Raw genomic sequence first — 22,420 nt, 5'->3', positions numbered from 1 at the left:
TCTATCACTGATAGACCCTTACCTAGAAAAGACCTGGGCTTATTCGCTCAAGAGAATGGGAATTGTCCGGGGAACCCCGGCTCGGGCCACTGTGGGTTCTTTCAGGAACCTGTTGAGACTTGCTGCAGCTCAGCAGCACCTGGAGCAATTGCCGCCAGGTGGCGCTGCCATCCCACACCCAGTCAGCTGTGCCAGATCCTGTATTCCCACAGCCTGCCCAGTCTTAGGAACTATAGCCCCTGACCTTCAATTTGATTCCAGCAACTCCAGCTGTGTCCTCATTTCCAGTTGGGACGCTAAACTCAAGAACTCTGCTGGGATGGACTGCGCTCACCGCAGCAGACACAGTGTCACGGGTGTGCAGGGAGGGGCACCCTATCCTGACATCAGTTCTCATTCCAACACTAGTTCATCCCATTGGGAGGGCACAATGTCCCAGACCCTGTCCCACAGCAGGGGCAGCTGAGCTGAAAGGAGCAGGATGTAGAGGGTTGGAAGAGGAGCACAGGTCATGCAGGTAACCCCGTAGGGGATCTGGGCCCATGTGCTGAACACCCACCCGACCCCACACTACAAGCCAAGAGGCTCATGTGAAAGGGTTTATTGACAAGGGAGCTGGTGGCAGGCTGAAGGGCTGAATGTCTGAGCAGCAGGGCCTGGCCTAGGAAGGGGGTGTGCAAAAGCGGATCCGCTGAGCTGTGTCCACGTCAGACTTGGCCACCAGGAACCGCATCTTCTTCTCCCCGTGTCGGATCAGATCCACCGCCCTGGGGCACAAAGGCTCTGCTCGGTGCCAGGAAAGGTGCACATATCCCCACCCCAGATACAAGGAGGGACTTAGCATCCTGCTAGGGATATGCCAGATTGACAGGGTCTTGACACTGTAGGGGGCAGGCCTAGGACTTGATGGGTCTGGGTGGTGATGCCCAGAGGGGCAGGCAGGAAGCAGACTCTGGACCTGCCCAGAGCAGATGGAGATATATGTGGGGACTAGATGTGGGGTGGGGAGTACTGGGTGCTAATATGGGGGTGTATGCAGGGAGTGTACTGGGAGTGCTATATGGGGGTGTACAGCCCAAGGTACCTCAGGTAGCTGACTCCTATCAGGCTGCTGCCATTCACCTCCAGGATCCGGTCCCCCAGTGAGAGGCGTCCGTCAGCAGCTGCGGGGCTGCCAGGCAGCAGGGTCTGGATGTAGAGTCCGGGGACGCCCAGGGGCGTGTGCTGGGGAGCGGCAGTCCCTCAGAGCATGGGAGAGGCACCCAAGTCTGTCCCCACAGCCTACTCCCCGAGTCCTCAGCACCACTCACCAGCCCATCAATGAGGCCCATCCCCAGCCCACAAGGGCCGCGCTCCAGCTCCACCCGGAACACAGGGCCACAGCTAGGGCCACAGGGGGGTACCATGGGCTCATCATCTCCAGGGGCATTGTCTCCTGGGGGCAGAAGGGCACGGGGTTAGGGCCCATAGGGGACCATCTCCCCCAGCCTCTCCTGTGCCCAGCTGAGCACGAGACACCCAGAAACCAGCCCCCCCAACTTCCCATAGATGCCCCCACCCCCTTGCCCCACTCCCCTCTCCTGTTGAACTAGTCTATCCTAGGGCTGAGGGGGACTCTCTGGGGATCTGAGTGGATCCTGACAACCAGCATAGGGAGGGCACTGAAGGGGCAGCAGGGATGGGTGTGGGGCCTCACCCCAGGGGCCATCCCTCAGGCTGTCCAGCAGTGCCTTCCCACAGGGGCCACCAGGACCTGGCCAGTCAAGGGCCTGCAGCTCCAGGCCCAGCGGAGTGCTGGGCGGTGTGAGCAGGCATGAGGAGTCGGTGGTGGAGGCGCTGGCCGCAGGGCCTTCACGGCTGCTGCTGCTGCTGCGACCAGGAGGGGCCACGGGAGCCGCAGTGGGCGGAGGGGGCCCCTCGGGGCTTGGGTGCGGCGAGGCCTGGTTAGGTAAGGGACAAGGCTTAGGCCTGTGGCAAAGGTAAGTTGGGTTCCCCGAGTCCCTCCCCTGCGGCCAGTACCTCTGTGTCCTCCGGGGCCTGGTTTCGAAGGCCCCGCAGGAAGCGACGCAGGGCGAGCAGGTGGCGCGACAGGCGCTCATCGGTGACCACGGCATCCAGGTCCACCTGGAAGCCGCTGCTGGGCAGGACGATGGGCGGCGGGTGCTCGTAGGACTCCAGGACATCTTCTGCAGGGAGGGCAAGGGGAGCGGCCACTGGAGGTGTGACTTGCAGGGCCTGTCAGGCTCCTGACACAAGGTGTGGCAGCTGTGTGCACAACCAGGCCCAGACCCCAGGTGGGACCCGCCCCCCAAGTCCCAGACCCATCCAACCTGGCTGCTCCTGTCCAAAGGGACTTGCCTGATTGCAGGGCATCAGCGTTGTCGGGGGCACCTGGCTCCCAGGCACTCATGGGGCCCATGGCCGAGGCCAGCTGGTACTGTGTCAGCAGGCGGTGCAGTTGCGGGGCGCTCAGGGCCGGGAAGGCAGCACGCAAGTCGGCCCAGCTCATCTAGGGGCCAGGGACAGCTGGTGACCATGGCGCAGGAATTGGGCCCCAGGCTCCGCCCACTCCTCTGGCCATGGATCTGCCTGAGCCCCACTCAGGCCATACCCATAGCTGGCTCCGCCCTTCATGGCTCTGACCATCCGAGCCCCGCCCACTTCTGCTATCACCAGGCTCTACCCACTCCTCATAGTACCAACCACCCGGGCTCTGCCCACCCACTTTGTATCACAGAGGCAAGGTTCGCCCCAAGGCTGGGAAATCTCAGGGTGCCACAGCTTCTACCTGGATGAGTTGGGCGCTGGGCGTGGCCAGCAGATCAAGCGTGCAGCAAAGCTTCCTGAAGAAGCCCTCAGCAGCCTCCCCACAGCCAGCGCCCTGTGTCCACTCCAGCAGCTGCTGCAGGCGGGCACCGGCCTAGACACTGCGTGGCCAGTGGAAGCAGCTCAAAGAAGGACCTGTGTAACAGAGGAAGTAACTGAGGAGCATGGAAGATGCTGAGCACTGTGGGAACAAAAGCCCCAGAGAATATGGTCCCTGCCTTCCCTGACTGCTCCCTGCCCCAGCTTCGGGTCCACCAGCAGTTCCATTGCAAGTTGCCAATACAGTCCTCTAGAGGTGGGGTGATGGGGTGATGTGGCAACAGGGTTCTCTGTGAGACATGGGGGCACCTTCCAGGGCTGAGCCAGGCCACTAGCCTCTCACCCACGCTGCGTCCCATGGCAAAACTTAGAACATGCCGCAAAGGGGCCGGAGAGATAGCATGGAGACAAGGCATTTGCTTTGCATGCAGAAGGACGGTGGTTCGGATCCCGGCATCCCATATGATCCTATGATCCCCCGAACCTGCCAGGAGTGATTTCTGAGCGTAGAGCCAGGAGTAACCCCTGAGCTGCGCTGGGTGTGACCCAAAAACCAAAAAAAAAAAAAAAAAAAAAAGGAACATGTCGTAAAAAGGTGGGCACACTGCAGGCCTGACCACCAATCCCTGCCCTGCACCCCAGTAGCACCCCTCACCTTTGTCCAGCAGCTGGTTGAGCAGCATCGTGCCCGAGAAGAAAAGCAGGTAGGATAACAGCTGTGCTGCCATCTCGGGGTGCACCTGCAGCTCCCCCAGCAACTCCTGGGTGGCCTGGTAGATGGCCACGACGCGGCGCAACTCCTCTGGCAGCTGTGGGGCTGAGCATCGGCTGCCCCGAGGCTCTGTCTGGAAAGGGGGCCCCTCAAGCAGGCCCGGCAGGCAACCATATAGGGACTGGAGGCAGAAAGCATGGTAGACAGTGTCCCAGATCAGAGGACACAACTTAGTCCCAGGTTTCTCTCTGATAACCCTCCCACACCCCTGGATCGAATGTTTCCAGGGGCACTAGACTTTGGCAGCTATGCAGAAACTTGTCAGGTTTGTCTCCACAGGGGTTCTAGAGGCCACCCAGGGCAGGACAGACAATGGGGTCCCTTCCTTTCCTCTCAAGGCCCCCCCACCCAGGACCCCCATTCCGTGAGTGGCTCCAAGTACTCCCAGGCCCTTCCTTGGGTTGTGAGTTCAAACTCAGTTTCATTAGACACCTTCTCCCCTTAGGGATCCCCCAAACCCTGGAGTCCTCCTTCAGGCCCCCACTACATGGTTCAGTTGCCTCCAGGGGTACCTGCCCCGAACCTGCCCTCTGCCCTGCTAGATAGGATCTCCCAGGGGTGGGATCCATGGGGGGGAGGGTGTTACAGGCTGTACTCTCCCAGCTCGGACTCCGGGGACCTTCTCCATGAGTCTGTAATGAGCAGGACACTTCCCAGGGCACACACAGCGCACCTTGGACACGTAGTACACACACTGCTGGAAGACGTACAGCACCACCTCCTCTAGCACTGCCATGGCCTCCTCGCTGGCAGTCAGTGCACAGGAGAACAGCGACTCCTTGGAGCCTGTGAGAGTGGTAGTGACGGACCCCCAAAGCACCCATCACGCCAGGTTCCCGCCCCACCCAAATAATGTTCCCCTCCAGGTTACGCCCCTCCACTGAGCCACATACTGGCCCTGCCCTGGCATCCAGGCCAGGCCTCCTCGAGTTTCGACCCTCCACCAGGTCCATACCCAAGATCATCCTGCCCTTTCCCTAAGGCTCTGTCCCTCTGTCCAGACCTTCCAAGACCACTCCCAGGCCTCGCCCCGTCCTCATGACACCTGTGACGTCCAGCTCCTCCTCCAAGCTCTGCATGTAACACGGGCACTGCTGCTGCGCGAAGTAAAGCAGCTCCACGGTGTTGGCCATCCAGAAAAGGAGATGCTGCAGGTCAGGAGCCAGGCCAGCCATGGACACGCTGGTCGGAGACACGGGCTCTGGGCTGCAGGCCAGAGACATGGAGTGGCCAATGAGGGTATGAGCCAGTTCAGACACCAGAGGGAATGCTGGGTGCAGCTAGAGCATACTGGCCCAGTAGAGGAGCTAGTCTACCTGCACTCAGAATGGAGCCAGTCTAGCAGTCAGCGGGGAAGGGCCTGGGCTCACCACCTGTCTCCACCACCCCTCTGCCAAGTGTCCACCCTTGACCTCCACAGCCCCACTGGCTCCTGTTCTAGTGAGATTTGGGGAAGACCTGGAGGGACTCCAACAAAGAGACCCTCAACACTGGATGCAATCATGTGGGGCAGTGGGACGGGACACTCACAGTAGCGCCTGCTTCTCTGCCAGTTCCTTGGCCTTCTCCTAAGTCAGAGAGCAGAGGAATGAGGGGTGTGGGGCAGGCAAGGGTACCATAGCCAGGTCCTCACACCCCTCCTCCCCCATCACTGCATCCTAACTGCAGCATGATCAAAGCCCAGAAGACAGGCCAGCGGTCAGCACACCTCTGGATGCAGCAGAATGGGAGGGAAAGACGAGGCCTGACCTGGCTGTCCCCGGTGGGGGGAGGGGGGGCTGAGAGAAGGGAACATGTGGACCTTCCACGGGACCCCAAACTCCAACTGTTCCTCAGGGATGCCCCACCCAGCAAGTCTTCGTTTGTCCCTGGAATGGGATCTGTCCTTTGGTGAGGAAGGAGCCAGGCCTCGTGAACCAGCCTTCCCTGATGGCCCTCCCACCAGTGATTAGCGCTTCCCAAGCCGCCCTGCCTGCCTCTCCGGACTGACCCAGACGGTGTCCTGGATGGCCCGGGCGATCTTGAGCAGCAGCGGCCCAAAGGCGCCTGGAGGCTGGCGGGTGGCCGAGTGCCTAACGCACAGGCACAGCAGGAAGGCGGGGGTCAGCGGGTGGTCGGCGCCGCCGGGCTCCACTAGCGTCAGGATGCGCCCCAGTAGCGCGTCCTCCACATCGGGCTCGAACTCCAACTGCAGCGGCCGCGAACCCCGCGAAGGGCCAGCGGGAGCCCGCAGCGCCGCCCCGCACAGGCGGCAGCCCAGGGGCGCGGGCGCGGTGGCAGCGCGCAGGCGGGCCAGGGCTGGACCCGGCAGCGGTTGCGCCTGCCCGGGGTCCTTGACCAGCAGCAGGTAGTAGAGGCCCAGCGACAGCAGGTCCCCGTGGCGCAGCGGCACGGCGCGGCCCCCCACCTCCGAGAAGTTGACCGACACCGGTGCCCCGGGGATGGGCTCCAGGACCAGGCGGGGCCCGGGATCCCCAGCGGGCGCGAGGCGGCGCAGGGTGCAGTGCAGCGGCAGGATGTCGGGCGCGGACAGGCTGATGCTTGGCTTGCTGGACGGCGTGCGCTGGCCCACGGTGTGGCGCTCCCGGCTCAGCACGTACACCAGGCTGTCCTGCGGGCCGGAGGGGCGAGCGGCTCGCCCGTGCCCAGAGCAGGAGAACCCCCGGGGCCCGGGTCTCTGGGGCACAAACACTGGCAAAGGCCAGGCTCGGCTGTGTCTCAGGCCCTCGGGAGGGGTGGGAAAGCTCCTCGGGGAGCAGCTGGGACCCACTCACGGGGGTTTCTGCAGAGACAGGCGCTTCTGCCCTAGGGGTCTGGCTGGTCCCTGGCCGACCGACCTCCCTTCCTCCCTCCCCACACCCAATGCCCCAGCAGATGCCCCGGCAGTAGCTCACATGCTGGGGGTTGTAGCCTTGCAGGAGCAGCAGGTGCGGACACTCTTCCAAGCGGCCCTTCAGGGCGTCCCTGCCCGGTTCCTCGGGGCCCTGGGCAGTGTCCGACAGGACTGGGGCCGGGCTCAGGCTGGTCTCACTGACCGTGCGGCGCAGCCGGGGTAGTGGGGGGCTCCGGGTTCCCCCCGAGGCTAGGGCCGGGGTTCCCTTGGCACGGACCCGCTGCAGCCTTCGAGCCTGGGCGTTGATGCCTGAGACAAGCAAAAGGGGGTCAGAATAAAGGGGTGATGTGTGGCAGAGGGGGGGTGCTGATGCTGGGCAAAAGGCTCAGCACCCAGGGCCACAAACTCCAGGTCCTTTTTCTTCCCGGGAGCGCCCTCTTCAAGCTTCGCCCACCTCTGACCACCTACCCCATTTCCAGAGCCTTTGGGTCAGCCTCATTGGCACCGTTGCTGAGAATCAACGACAGCTGCACAGTCTTTCGGATGGGGCAGAAACCACGGGCGCAGTCACACATTCGAGCACGCGAACACGAGTTTTTTTGGTTTATTTTGGGGGGGATTGGCTCAGGTGACTCAGAAATCCCTCCTGGCTTGGGGGACCATATGGGACGTTGGAGGATTGAACCGCGATCCGTCCTAGGCTAGCGTGGACAAGGCAGGCGCCTTACCGCTTGCGCCACCACTCTGGCTCCCCACACGTGAGTATTGTTTGTTTGCCATACCCGGCAGCACTCAGAAGTTATTCCTTGCCCTGTGCTCAGAAATCACTCCTGGCAGGCTCTGAGGGCCCTATGGAATGCTGGGGATCAGACCTGGGTCGGCCATGTGCAGAGCAGATGCCCTACCTGCTGTGCAACCGACCCAGCCCCACATGTTAGTTTTGAGAGGTCCCTGGCAATGCTGGGATCCACCTGGTACTCCCACACGTGACTCCGAACTCAGTCCCTGTGTCCTCTCTCAGCCCCTAAGAGTGTTCGTTGCTGTGAGATCATCTGCATTTATGTGGGATTGTGTTGCAAACAGTTAAGCCAAAATATCCCGTTATTATAGAATTCTTGGCGTTAGCGCAGAAACTGGGTCAGTTCAAATGACCTACTCGGACAGCAGACGTAGGGAAAGGTGCCTCCTCCTAGCCCAGAGCTCACCACACACACACACACACACACACACACACACACACACACACACAAACACACACACACACACACACACACGTCCTGCCATCACACGCCACACTCCAAAACTGGTCCATACTCTGCGTGCTCTGCTGTGCCCTCCAAGACCTCCCTGGTGGTTGTGAGGTCATCAATACACCATCTGGCCACTTTTCCTTGCACTGGGCCATGTCAGCCCCACCCTGTATTTTGGCTCTGTCAGCTCTTTGCCCTACTCCCGGATGTTCGGGGGCTGATGTCCTGATCGGGTTTAGTTTCTGTGGGTGTTTGAGCCCTTCCCTGCACCAACTTTTCCCCTGGTGGGTGGGCTGAGCTTCTACATTCTCTCAGACCAGGTAGACTTCCTACAGGCCAGGGGTTCAGAGAGTGGGGGGTGCCGGCATCTGCCTCCCATCCCACCCTGCTCCCGACATCCACCTGATGCTCTGATCTGCCACTTGACTGGTCATCCTGCTTTTCCCCTGCTACCTGCCCGGCAGCAGGTGGTCAGAGGTGGGCAAAGCTTGGACAGGATGCTCCTACGGGAAGGAAGAGCAGGCCCAGCCCAGGGGTCTGCAGTGAAGGGTCCATGGGAGGCAAAGTGTGAGGGGAGCCTCTGCCCTTCTTTCCCTACAGCTTAGGCCACCCTAGGAGATAGACAGGTACCTCCTGCAGTGACTCTGAGACTCCAAAGGTGGGGGTGGGTGAGGTGGGGTGGGGGTGGGTATGTTGTTCTAGAATCCACATCCAGTAGTGTAGGAAAGAACAATCCAGCCCTGGCCTCTGATGGCCTGTGGGGGCTGCTCTCCCCAGAAGGCAGACATAAGTGAGGAATGCAGACTTCTCATCCTCAGAGCCACACAGCCCACACAGCGGAGCGAGAGACAGTTTCCCATTTCCCTCGCACGGAGCCTGAGGAAAGCGCCTTTGCCAATCTCCCTCGACAGCCACATCCCAACAGGGCCTGTTCCTCTGTTGTTTGGTATTAAAGCCCATCTCACTGGGAGCAAACAAGTTTTCAGGCACACTATTTCTCCTATTCACACCCTCTCATCCCCAGAAACCACGTTTGCCTAGGACTCTGTCTAAGGGGAGTTTCTATCACAGTTTCTTTCTCATCCCATTCACTCAGGGTGTGTCTCATGAAATAGCAGACAGCTGCGCTTCATTTTTCCATGGCCTCTGACCATCCCTCTTCCAGCCAGGAAGTCGCCCCGTGTGACGGGGGACAGATGTTTGCTTTCGGTTCCAGCATCTTGGTGAATATTTTCCTTTTAGCCTTTCTCTGTGCTCTCTCCTCTTAGCCTTCTGCTCTCTTTGGTTCAAAGCTGTTGGTTGGTTGCTTGTTTGTTTTTTTTTAACTCCATTTTTACTTTTGTTTGCTTTTTGGTTTTGGCAATGCTCAGGGATCACTCCTGGGGTGCTCTGGGGACTATGTGGGATGTCAGGAACGGGACCTGGGTCAGCTGTCTGCAAGGCCAGTGCCCACCCTGTAGTCCTCTCTCCCAGTCCCTCCAATCTTCATTTGTATAGACTCATGGACCCAACAAACCCTTTTTGTCACTCCAGTGTGATGAAGTGACATCAAAAAAGGAAAGAACAGGGACCAGAGTGGTAGGGCATTTGCCTTGCATGAGTCCAACCCCGGATGGACTTTGGTTCAGTTCCCAGCATCCCATATGATCCTGTGTGCCTGCCAGGGGTGATTTCTGAGCACAGAGCCAGGAGTTGAGCATCACCGCGTGTGGCCCAAAAACTAAAATAAAAAAAGAAAGAAAAGAAAAGAAAGAGAAAAGATCTGAGTTCATCAGTGCCGGCTCCTACCCCAGAGACAAACTACGAACACCTCAACCCTTACCATCAGATTTCAATCCCTTTGCTTACTTCTTTGCTGTTTATTTATGTGTTTTAATGGATAAGTACATCAGCTATTCTACAAACAGCACTTGAAAAATATAAAGTGTACAGATACTATAAAACAAAAGCAAACTCCAGTCGTGAGACACTACATATATCTTACGGGGTTGGGGAGAAAAATAATCTGGTACTCAGGTAATGAAAACTAGAATTTAAAAGCCCCGAGTTTCCATCTGGGCAAAACAAGTAGTACAGTTACACCAAACATTCAACAAACTCATCCTACCTGGGCCTCTACTGGCCAGGAGACATGCCCACACAGAGTGGATGGGCACTCATAAGTGGTCACGGACCCCAGAGAGGGCCAGGTGGGCAAGTGGCCACATTGCAGAGTCTCTGGGAAGGGGCCTGCAACTCTGAAAAGTAATGTGTTAAAGACAGAGAAAGGAAGGAAGGAGCTCATCGTTTCACATAAAAAGCACATATGTGGGAGAAAGGGTCCTAAGGGAGGAATGGGGTGGGGGACAGAATCAGGGGATTTGAAAAACCTGTTAGTTTGTTGGGTCCAATTAAGGACCACCTGCACCTGCCATAGTTGGTGTTTCCCAAACATGAACACCCGACTCCCTCGGAGTGTTTAAAGGACAGGCGGATGTTCCTGCCCTATGCAGTTGGATGGAACAAAAGGACAAAAAGCAACTAGAGGTCACATGCTAGCTAGAAAGGATGTTTTCTGTTTCTACCACCAAAGTTTACTGACAAATCGAGCGAATGGCTCAAAAGAAAAACTGGCTTAACAAATTTCAGCTCTGGGGTCTGCAGGGTTTGGGCTGGAGCCTCACTGAACTACCCAAGGACCTGCAATCAAGTATATGTTCTTCTACGTAGAGTGCCAAGACAGACGAGATGGACGGCCTAGTTCTTGGGCCCTGATTTCAAGGTTGGATGGCTTGCTTCAAACCATGGAGCAGGCAGTAGGAGAATGCAGGTTTCCTAGGAGACTTCAGGCAGGGAGAAGGGGAGACAAGTGGCTTTTGCTTTAGGACCAAAGAGTGAGGATGCAAGCAACTGCGAAGCTTTGCCAAGCGCCAGACAGACCCACTATGGGATCGCTGATCGTGTGTGCGTGGAACGACTCCACCACTCAGAGCCATATGTCACTTCTTGACCAGGTCCTATGAAAACCAAATGATTGTGTCATATGCCTACTCCAGAGTGGCCATTTATCATTAAGGAACCAGCCAGTCAGTGGGGAGGGGCCAGGCTTTCTCTGAAGCGGAGCAGGGCACTGCACAGCATATCCAAGCTGAGGCTTCATTATGAAAACACTTCAAGAACTAGAATATTCATCAAGCTGAAAATTCATTCTACTTTCTAAGAAAAAATATAAAGTTCATCATCAGTACAAGGAATTCTGATACCAGTTTGTATTGCAAATTTTCCTCAACAAAGCATCAAACATAAATCCAGTGTACTTGTCAGCCATGGGTACAAATAGAGCTGGAGGGGCTTCTCTTTCTTTTCTTCTTTAAATTGTTAATAGAACTGTGGTTAACACATGAATAATCAGACACATCAACACTAGCACTTCTAGCTCTGCATGCTAACTTGGACTTTTGTCAAGATGAGCCCAGTAAAGGAAATGAGCAAATAAGCCGAAATCTCTTGCAGTCAGAGCTGTTGGAGATCCTCTATCTCTTCCATCCACAGCCAAGGGAGCAGTTCGAGCTGGCAGACAGCGTTTACGAACCTGTTGGTCTGATCAGTTCAATCTGCTTTTATTAAATTCTTGATAACAGGAATAGGATTTGCAGGGAAAGCAGGGACACTCGAAAAGGTCTGCAGTTGAGGGTGTCTCCTGCGAGGCCCAAAGAGTGGGGGGCGGGGGCTGAATAGTTGCTTTGTGAGCTGGACTGAGCTCCTCTCTTTCCTATGCCTCTTTCAATGAGTTGCTTCGCGAGCATGACCACTACACACCTACTATCGGGTTCCCTATGCTTGTGGCTGCGCTTCCCACGGACATGGGTGGATGGTTCACCAAGCATGCAGAAGAAACAACTATGGGGACCGTGGATTTGGTCGCTGGGTAAGCAGCCAGTGGAGGTAGGTTCTCACCAGTAGCAGCCCCCGAGCTTTCGCTAGGACTAGTTGGTTGTTGCAAGGCAACTTCAGTAGCTTGGCCCTGGTTCACAGGGGCTACCGCGACAGCAGGGGCAGGGCTGTTCCTGCCCTGCGGGCTGTCAGACCCAGGCCCCATCTTCAAGGCACAGGCAGGGAGGGCTATTGCCGAGCTGTCTTCACCAGTGACAGGAAGGTCGAGGTCACTGTCAGCCAGGGCCGTCAAGTGAACGCCACCCGTGAGAGTTTTCTTCCGTGGAAGCACATGATTGGGCAGAAGCTGGTGCAGTTCCTTTCTTCTCAAATGCAACGCGGCGATTTTCATGTCCATCTCAAACATCTTACTGTTTATCGCCTGCCTATAAACTGTATCTGTAAACGCCTGGATATCATAGGTGAGGTCAATACTGAGGACTTCTGAGTTTTCGGGCTTCTTTAACACTAGCCCTATCACCCACATGGTACGGAACTCTTCCTTGTCGGGACTTTCTTCTTTGGGAGCTGGGAACGACTGTGGGTTCACGTGCGCCAGCGTGATGAACTCGTTCTTCTCCAAGCTGCCCACCAGGATTCGGATTTTGGACTCCACTAAGCCCACCCACTCTAAATGCTGCTTCTCGGTTGGGGCACTGGCTAGAAGGACAATATAGTGCTTGTACTTCTGGAAGAAGCTTGGAGCTTCAAAGAGCTTGGACCACTCGGCCTTACACAGCAAGATCTCGTGGGTGATGGCAAGTCCTTGCTTAAACTCCTCAATCATGATCATCCGCGTGGAGACAGACACGTTGTACGTGGAGTTCTGCTGGGGGTAGGCTGGCGTGATGATGGGCATGAGATGGTACCTGTCACTGGGGTTTACCCGGGGGTCCCACACCGGCAGGTTGAGGTTGCGTTCTTCAGGCTCTTTCAGCAGCACCGGGTTTGGCCACTCCCACTCGGAGAACACCAGGAAAAATTTGCGAACCAGCGTGGAGGCCACGGCATTAGGGTAGAGCTGGCAGGTTCTTGCCACCAGCATGGCCCAGGAAACGCCTCCCAAGAAGCCCAAGATGTTGGAGTAGATATTGTGGCACTTGGCCCACAGTTTGATGGCGCGCAGAGTAAGCCGAAAGTTTTCAATGTTGGGAACGAGGTGCAGGATCTCGTCGGTCACACGGCAGCCGTTCAGGCTTCTGATGCACCTGATGTCTAGGTTCTTCAGCAGGCTGTCGTCTCTCAGGTCCAGGTCTTCTGGGATTGTCTGCAGGGCCAGCCTGGCGAACAGGATGTCGATCTCGATGCCATCGAAGCAGAGTTTGATCACCGGCACAAAGGCCTCCTCCACGGCCCGGAGGTCCCTCACTTCGTGGTGCAGCTCAGCTTCTCATTAGAAGGAGGTGAAAAGTCGCTCTCCGGTCCACGTGGCGGGGTGCCACGCACAGAGCATCGATGTCCGGCCCCTTGGTTGTGGACCCCTAACCGGTAGCGACCGAAGGTGAAGATCTTCCCACCCACGTTTTCCAAAACCGCCTGCGGCAGGCTCTTGCTCTCGCTGATCTCTCGGATCCATTCCTTGACCAGGGCATTCAGCTTCTCCAAAATCAGAGTCCGGCGCTGCAGCTCCTCTTCCTCCTCGAACACCCCGAAAGGCGTCAGGGTTTCAATCAGCTTCTGGGTGAGGATGCAGTCGTTGTCGCGGGGGGCCGCCACGCTGATGGGGCAGGAGATGCCGTAGTGCTTGGGCTTCCGGCGCCGGCGGGGTCGGCTCGCGAGCCGGGCGGGGGTCACCGTCGTCACACGTCACCCGGAAACGGCAATCGTTACTAGCAGCCAGGCACCGCCGGGCCAAAGGCCCCGGCCCCCGCCGCCGCCGCCACTCTCCAGCCGGCCGCTGCCCGAGTCCATGATCCACGGAGGCGGGAGGCGCGGGTGTCCTCACGTGCCCGGCTCCGACCCGCTCCAGCACTGCTCCCCGCCGCTTCAAGCACTTTCGGTCCGGCCCTGGGGCCCCAACATGGCGCCCCAGCCCTCAGCACGCCCGTTCTAGAACGACCTGCGGAGGAGGAGGCGAGGCGAGGCGAGGCGAGGCGAGGCTTGGGCGCGAGCACTGACGCACGAGCGAGGTGCGGCATGCGGACGGACGGCGCGCTACGGCATGGCAGGCATAGGCATGGCATGGCATGGCAATGGGCAATGGGCATGCAGGGGAGGGAGGCTCCAGGCTGTTCAAATGCTCCATCCCATCCGGATTCAATCGGCCTGGGGGGTCTGTGGCCCTGGCCAATGTCTATATCTTGCCTTTTCCTCTTGTCCTGATAGATCTCCCAGCCACTCCTGAGCATCTTCAGGCCCTGCTCCCAGGCATTCAATCTGGAGATAATAGGGTGTGGTCTCTGAGGACTCTGCCTAGGGGAGTCATCAGGCCCATCCAGGGACATCCGGCCATTGCAGACCAGACTGCACCAGAGTCCTGACCCAGACTTCCTTCCTCTGCCTTTTGGTTTTTTGTTTGTTTGTTTGTTTTCATTGGGGGGGGCCACACCTGGAGGTGCTCAGGAGCTACTCTGGGCTCTGTGCTCAGGAATTATTCCTGGCAACGCTCAGGGCATCATATGGGATGCCAGGATCGAGTCTGGATCAGCTACAGGCAAAGCAAAGCAAGTGCGCTTCCACTATGCTGTCGCTCTGGCCCCCCTCCACCTTTTTGGATGACATCTTTTCTTGTTCTTCCCCTCCTCACTCTCAGCACACAAAATCCCTCAAAGGAGAGGGCCACAGGGTGCACCTCCAGTGAGGGTCTGACTGAACAAGCACCCATGCAAAGCCAGACTCTGTGTGTCTTTGTCTCTGTGGTCTACCAGAGAAAAGTTGGGGAAAGAGAAATGCTCCTGACCCAGTAGGGGGCACGTGCCAACAGCTGAAAGCCAGTTGTTTTCTGCCTGACCTCTGGCCCAGCGTGCAGCCAGCATGCAGTGCTGGCTGCTTCCCAAGATGCCTGAGCCACAGACCCCACACCTTCACTGACCATAGTAAGCAACAGGGGTAATGAGCTAAGGCCCAGCTCCACCACAACCAGACCAAACCAGCCCACATGGACACTTAGGGATCCTGCATATACTCGCCAGCTACTGGACATTGCCATCTGCAATGTCCACACTGTAGTTGTTTCCTCTTCTCCAGCTGCAGTTACTTCTGTTTCTAAGAGTTACAGACCTGCCTCCTGTCTCTAGGTCTCTGCTGTCCCCCCATTCCCTCCCACCCTCCCTCCCAGCCAGGCTCCTCTCAGAAATCCTTCCTGTGACTCACAGATCACCTGCCCTGCCATCCAGGGACCCAGTGTGACCTTCTCTGTCAGCAGAAACAATCCAGGTGGCCTATGGTGTCCCAGAGGCCCATACAGCCACCACTGGCCCCCTCTGCCCTCACTGTCCCCTCTGTTCCCAATACATCAACCTGATGCACAGTGAGAAAGCATGTTGAGGCTAAGGAGTGTCTCAAAGCTACTCAGGGACTTATCACCTTTTGATACAACTGTTTAAAGGATCTATTGGAGAGAGCAGTACAGATCTAATAAGATCAAAAGGTCAAAAAAAAAGGTTATTTGCCTTGCACTGAGCTGACCCGGGTTCAATACCTGACACCACACTGTGCCCCAAGTATCACCAAAAGTGAACCTTGAGGGGCCGGAGAGATAGCATGAGGTAAGGCGTTTGCCTTGCATGTAGAAGGGACGGTGGTTCAAATCCTGGCATCCCATATGGTCCCCTGAGCCTGCTAGGAGCGATTTCTGAGTGTAGAGACAGGAGTAACCGAGTAACCCCTGAGCGCTGCCGGTGTGACCCAAAAAACAAACAAACAAACAAAAAACAACAACAACAAAAGTGAACCTTGAGCACCACAGGATGCAGCCTCAACCCCCATTCCCCAAAAGCCAAAGCTTCAGAAAGCAGGAGGTGAGGACTGCTGCAGCAGAACATCCTCTGCAGAACTCAACCCCGGAAACAAATGCAAAGGCAACTGAGAATTATCAGGTCACACAGCTGAGGTGGCAGTGCCTGGAATTTTGGGGCACTCTACCATCCCTCATCCAAGCCCTCCATGTGGCCTGTCTCCAATGTCACAGACCCCTGAAAGCACCAGCTCCCCAGGTCAGGTGTCTGGGGATGGAGGATCACCTCTTACCCCCACTGCACTGGAAGGGAGCTGCAGTCACAGCCTGTGGCTCCCCATACCATCTGCTGCCACTGCTGCCACTGCCCAGGCCTCAACCCCCAAAGGAAGTAGATTCAATCTAAGTTTCAAGGTGCATGCAGTAGGCATGGGACTCATGGAAGGTGGCTGGGGCTCCCTTAAACCCAGAGGTCAGGGGCCGGAGCTTCACCACCAGCAGGGGAGACTGCAGACAACCCAAGGCCAATGTTATTGTCCACAGGGGCCACATAGAACCCAGCACCCCCCAAAGAGGGCCGACACCACAGGGCCTAGCACCCCCACGGGGCCCAGGAGCCTGAAAGGCTGCCTCCTCGGGTGAGTGGTGCCTGCCAAGCCTCGGGGTGCTCAGGGGCTCCACAACTTAGCAATCACCCTGCTACCCAGGACACTTGGCTCCCAAGGTGTAGCACATCTCTCAAGGGTTCACCACAGGAAGCCTCCTAGCCATCTGCCCTCGGAGGGTCCAGATCATTTTGGGGAGGGCCCTGTCCACAGGGGGCCCCCCAATACTCACAATACACAAACTCAGCGCTCCTCCACCGCCACAGGCCCATGGCCTACCCAGCGAGCTGATGCATCCCTACTTGTCTCAGTACAACCCTGGGGCCCTCTGGCAGGAGTGGCAGGGAGAACCCAGGCATACCGTCCCATGGGACCAGACACCCCAAGGCCACACGCAACAGAGGAGCCTGAAGCCCCAGCCACATCCACTTCCCAAACCACAGGAGGGGTGGGCATGGCCCTACTGAGAGTACTGAGAGCAAAGGCCTCGCCACACACTCCCACATTCTCCCAAATACACCCTCACATTCCCAAACACACTTCTATACTGTCCTGCAACTTTCCCGCACACTCCCACACGCTCCCAACACACCAGCACACACCTGCATGCTTCCATACATACACGCATACACACACCTATACATACCTGCATGCTCCCACATACACCCACACACATCAGCTTGGATTTGCATAAACCTGCATATATTCACACATAACCGCAGCACACTCGGTCCTGCCTTGTCTTATCATTTCCAGATGAGGCAGACTCCAGGCACAGGGAACATCCCACCTGTCTCTGGAAGACAATGAGGGTCTCTGTAGGACCTTGATCACAATGAACTAGGCACCCTTGGGCCTGTCCTCCAGGTGCACCCCACTCTCACCACCAAGAACACACCACCAGTCAGCATGCAGCCCTGTGAGCACATATCTACGAGCACCTCTCACCTGTGAGCACACACCTGTGGGAGCCCCTCATTTCAGCTACGATGACCCCTCACCTGTGAGCACACAGATCTGTGAGCACCCCTCACCACTGAGCAAATAATTATAAACACCCCTCATCTCTGAGCACACATCTGCAGGCACTCCTCATCTAAAAACACACTTGGAGCATTCTTCAACTCTGAGCACACACCTGCAGGCACCCTTCATCTCTGAACACATGGCCCAGCACCCATCCCACCTCCGACATGCCCCTCACCTGCAGTCATAGTGTCCACATCGCGGGCTGCCAGCTCCTCCACATCAGCCCGCCGGCGCAGCTCAAACCTCCGGGCCAGTCCCTTCCCGAGGCTTCCCACAGGCTCCTGCACCAGGAGGGGGTTTCTCGTGGGTCCCCAAACACGCGGAAGCCCTCAGGCCGCCACTGGTGCCCATTGCCACTGGCCTGGCCCACCACGTCGCAGAGCACGAAGCGGTCAGCGTGCTCAGGGCTCAGTGCATAGCGCTCCAGCGCAGCCTTCACCAGCTCACAGGCACTCGATGCGCCTGTGGCCAGGACACTCTTATAGTGGGCACCCGAGCACACGCTATCCCCGAACACTTTCAGCACCCCAGGCGCCGATAGCTGCGTGGAAAGCTCAGTGGGGTCAGTCGCCCCAGCGTCACGGGCTGCCACGGGTCCTGTGGCTCAGTGTCCTGGACAGCATGGAACTCAGCAGCTGCTCTGGCGCCTTCAGCTTCCGCTTGGATGGCTGGTGACATGACAAAGTGGGTCCCGTAGAACATGGTGTGCTTGGGCGAGGGTCCGGGGGAGAAGTGGGCATTGCTTTAGAGGACACACGAGGTTCCGAGCCCAGCACAAGTGAAAGGCACTGGCAACTGAGGTTCAAGCCAGGTACTCACCAGGGATGCCCTCAGTGAAGAGCCCCGGAAGAGCTCTGAGCACTGCTGGGGTGTGTCGCAGAAGGGAAGGGACATGGTCAAACCCCCCAGAGTCCTCCAAATCATCCCAAGCCTACAGAGCGCCTGAGATCTGTGAAACAAAACCTGTGGGGCCCAGAAGGACCAGCTGTACAAGTGCCCCTGGAAGACCTTCGGGAGATGGTGAGCACCGTGTCACTGAAGACCTCACAGCAGGATCCCCACCCAGGACAGGAAAGGCCAATGTGGGAAGTCATCACACTGGGCCACAGGAAGGAGGAAGCAGTGGAGGGTCCAAGGGCAGTGAGCCTCCTTGGAGGGTTTCTCCTAGATATACTCACACACACATTCATTCACATACTCTGACACACATGTACACACTAATGTGCACACATATCACAATGCAGACACACACTCAAGAACACTCATGCAGGGCCTGGAGAGATAGCACAGTGGTGTTTGCCTTGCAAGCAGCCGATCCAGGACCAAATGTGGTTGGTTCGAATCCCGGTGTCCCATATGGTCCCCCGTGCCTGCCAGGAGCTATTTCTGAGCAGACAGCCAGGAGTAACCCCTGAGCACCGCCGGGTGTGGCCCAAAAAAAAAAAGAACACTCATGCACACATCTGTACACTCATACACGCATGCGTGCATGCACACACACATGCACAGCCAGGGTCTCTGCGCTAGAATGTTCTGGGAGCTGATGCATGTGAGCACAGAGGTCTGTTCCAAAGGAGACGGTGGAATGTGGCCTCCGCCCACCAGCCTCGGCTGCTCTGGGCTGCAGAATCCCCATGTAAGACTCTTCGTGTCCAGTCCCAGGGCTCCAGAGAGAGCTGTGTGGGCCCCGAGACTGGGGAATGCGGGAGGGGCAAAGCACAAGAAAGCCGCAGGCTGTGCCCCAGGACCAGACACAGAGAAGCTTCTGGAAATCTCTGCCACATACTCATCCCTTCCCCCCTCTTAGGCGTCTGGGGGCCTCAGACCCCAAGCTGGGCTCCTCCCGCCTCTCCCTCCCAGCCCAGCATGAGGCTGGCAGTAGACCCAACTCTACTCAGTCCCCCCAAAACCAGCTCCCATCAGAGGGCCCCCAAATTCTTCATAGTGCTCCCAAGAGCTGCCCCCACTAAAACCTGAGGTCCAGGTACGCTAGGCAGGCTCTGGAGGGGTCTCCTGGCTCACATGGCCTCAGGACTGACAGTCACTCCACACAGACCCAGTGCCTGCCTCGCTGAGGACTCACAGCACAAACCCACTATCATACCCCTCACCGCCACCTTTCCCATAGGCTCTCAGGGCGCCTCGAATCCTGAGCAGCCATGTGATATAGACATGGCCTCTAAAGGCAAACAAGGTGGCTGTCAAGAGGCCAGAAGGCAGCTCAGGGGCTGACACGCAGCTTCAGTCCTCAGCACCACACGGTCACCTCAGTGCCACCATTGTGGCCCCACTACCCCTGTGCCAAGCCCACATGAGCAGCTGTGGTTGTCAGTGGGGCTGATAGGCCCAGGTTCAGGTAGGTCAAGGGAAGGGGAGACAGGCCCCCAGGGCTCCCTCAGCCAGGCCTGGTGCTTTACACAACTTTACTCAAAAAGCAGCTGAGAAATGCGGGCCAGTTCAAGGCAGCTCCCAGGAGGACCCTCTTTTTGGGTAGGTCCCAGGGGGGACAAGGAAACCTCACTCCAGTTCAACCTATGTCTCGGCGGGCTTTCCCAGGGCTTCGTCCCCTCCTGACATGCAGCCTGCATGTCGGTGTCCAAACTCGAATCTCCAACAGGCGGGAATGGGACCTGCCCTTCCCACGCTTGCTCTCCTCTCCTCTTCTCATTCCCACACTCACTCGGGGGGGATCGCGGGAAACAGCCGGGGAAGCTGCAGAAAAATGTTTTCCTCTGGGACTGGGGAAGAGGAAAACAAGGCCGTGTGTCTCCCTGGCCAGCGGAGCAGGGCGCGGGGTCAGGGCCAGCTGACAATGGGTGGAGGGACGTGGCGGCCAGCCCTGCGGTGTGGAATCCGTGAGCCTCCAGTGGGACCGGGCAGCCGGGGCCAGCCCAGCCTGGGCCTCAATCCCACCCACCGGCCCGAGCCCGCTTGATAGCCTGCTGGGCACCGATACAATTGAATCAGAGGTGCCAGGCTGGACCGGCTGTTTCCGCCCCGGGTCAGAGCAGGGAGCAGGGGAGCATGGTGGGGCTGGCTCCTGTCTGGAATGCTCGAGTGGCCCGCGCTGTCCCTAGACACCTGCAATCAGGGAGACTTGGAAAAATTCTTTGGGGCTCCTCAGGTTAACCAAACCAAACACTCCAGCAGCAAGGGCTGGGCTGCGCCGCCGGGCTCCGGACTGGAGGGGTAGGGGTGGGGTCCAGGCAGCCAGCGAAGCCTTTGCCCCCGTCCAGGGCAGACTTGTCTGCGGATGCTGGCAGCCCAGGAATAGCGGGGGACGAGACAGGAATAGCGGGGGACCTGACAGGCATCGCGGGGGACCCCGCACGCGAGTGCAGAACGTGCTGCGGGAGGCAGGCAGAGGGGGCGCGCGGGCTGCGGGCCGGGTGTGTCGCGTAGCCCTGGGGGGGGCGGGAGGTGGACAACCCCGGGGCGAGGGGCTGGACCCAAGGACGGGGGCGCAGGCGGTCGTTGTCAGCCCGAGAGCCGCGGCGGCAGGCGGGGCCGCCCGAGCCCCCCGCCCCCCGGGTCCCGCCCCCCGGCGGGGCCCAGCCGCCGTTCCCCGGGCAACCGCACAAGCCCGGCCGGCCTGGGCCGGGGGCGAGGGAGCGGGTCCCGACGCGCGCCCCAGCCCGGGCCTCCCCAGCCCTGCTGCCTGGCGCCCCTCAGCCCCGGGGCGGGGGGGGGCCGCCGCCGAGCGGGCGCCCCCTACGCCTCACCTCGCGCACAATCCCGCACTCACCGCACTCGCTCTCAGACCGCCAGCTCAGTCTCCGCGGACACCCGGCCGCCGCGGCGTCCCCACGCCCGCCGTTAGCGCAGCGCCGACCCGCGGGTTCCTCGCGGCGCCTCCTGCCGGCCGCGCAACGGACCTGCGAGGTCTCGGAGAAGGAGGGGCGGGGCGGGTTTGAGGTGGGCTGGGTCTTGCATAATTATGTTTTGGGGGCGGGGCCTCGGGCTCGATGAGGTGGGCGGGGACCAGAAGGAGTTTGGGTTTCGGGAACCAATCTGGGGCGGACCATCAGGAGTGCAGAGACTAATTGGCTGATGCTTGGGAAGAGGAGATGGAGCCCAAGGACGGGGGGCGGAGCCTCCTGCGGGCCCCAACGGACCTGGGCGGGGCCCTCTGGATGGGAGGCCTGGGCGGGGCCTTAGCAAAATGTTGATTGGGCGGGCTTTCTAGAGGGCGTGGCCGTCAGAGGGCGGGACCAAAGGGAGTGGGGATTCAGGAACCAATCTGGCGGGCCATCAGGAATGGCAGATGGCTGATGCTTGGGAAGGAGGTCTGGGGGTGGAGCCCAAAATGGGGGCGGGCTAAAGGTAGAACGCTTGACGGGGGCGCTTGACTCGAGTTTGAGCTCCAGCATCCCATATGGTGGGCTGAGAACCTCCAGAATGACTCCCGACCGCGAAGTAGAACGTAACCCGTAACCCGTAACCTCTGAGCACAACTGGGTGTGACTCAAAAAAACAAGATGGTGGGGAGAACAGTGGTCCATAGTGAGACTGGAAAGTGGGGCCAGGGGGCAAGGACCGCTCCAGGGTGACAACCCATATGGGCGAAGCCTCTGATGAAGGCATGGTAATCCTGGACGGTGGGGTTCGAGGGAGGGAGGCCATCTTAGTGTCTGCATCCGTCCTGTGGGAACAGAATGGCCAGTTGTTCAGGTGTCAGGAAGAATGAAACTGGGCACTTCTCAGGGAGGTTTACAGGCCCTTAGGAAGAGGGGGGACAGTGGCTGTTCTCAGGACTCCTTTTCCCAATCTCAGACCCTGGACTGCAAGGTTGGGGCAAGTGTTTTGTCCCAAACTTTCTCTAATGATCTGGCCTAAGAAAACCAGGGAGCCAAGGGAAACAGGAGCTTTCAGGAGGTGTGTCCTGATCCCCAATTCCCCCATGCCATCCTAAGCATTTCACTTTCCCTTGCAGTATGTGCCCCTGAAGCCAGGTTTCAATAACAAATCAGATGGGTGGCACTCAATCTATTTAAAACGTTGCAAAACAGGGCCAGGTCAACTCCAGGGCTCTGGCCCAACAGGCCTCCTTGGGTAACTGGTTCTAAAAGGAAGTCATGTCCTTAGGGCTCATTTGCACCAACCCCTCGGGCTGGAATTTTCACCTTTAAAAAAAGGTTTTCTCACAGATGGGGCTGTCTGGTTCCCTCATGGTACTCCGCACAAGGAAGGTCCATGCAGTCTCAGACAGAAGGAAGCATCAGCTGGACCGGGAATTGAAGCCTTTATAAGCTAGAAGTT

General features: G+C 58.2%; 2 protein-coding genes across 2 annotated transcripts; both read right to left on the bottom strand.

The window, feature by feature from the left end:
* Nucleotides 1–586: 586 nt before the first annotated feature.
* Nucleotides 587–17,863, bottom strand: RADIL (Rap associating with DIL domain). Its single transcript, XM_049788574.1, is given in 17 exon segments — nt 587–767; nt 1,085–1,224; nt 1,311–1,435; nt 1,697–1,940; nt 2,020–2,186; nt 2,359–2,509; nt 2,789–2,961; nt 3,521–3,758; nt 4,311–4,423; nt 4,683–4,843; nt 5,168–5,205; nt 5,628–6,248; nt 6,532–6,779; nt 17,337–17,466; nt 17,469–17,751; nt 17,753–17,829; nt 17,831–17,863. Coding segments are annotated over 17 exon segments (3,048 nt in total). The 3' UTR covers nt 587–661.
* PAPOLB (poly(A) polymerase beta) lies at nt 11,309–14,076 on the bottom strand. The gene is given in 8 exon segments (XM_049789598.1): nt 11,309–11,374; nt 11,376–11,466; nt 11,515–13,049; nt 13,051–13,104; nt 13,106–13,381; nt 13,443–13,639; nt 13,692–13,786; nt 13,937–14,076. Coding segments are annotated over 8 exon segments (2,454 nt in total).
* Nucleotides 17,864–22,420: the final 4,557 nt, after the last annotated feature.

Source organism: Suncus etruscus, chromosome 15, assembly GCF_024139225.1.
Source record: "Suncus etruscus isolate mSunEtr1 chromosome 15, mSunEtr1.pri.cur, whole genome shotgun sequence".
Classification (NCBI taxonomy): domain Eukaryota; kingdom Metazoa; phylum Chordata; class Mammalia; order Eulipotyphla; family Soricidae; genus Suncus; species Suncus etruscus.
This window is presented reverse-complemented; position numbering and strand designations above follow the sequence as displayed.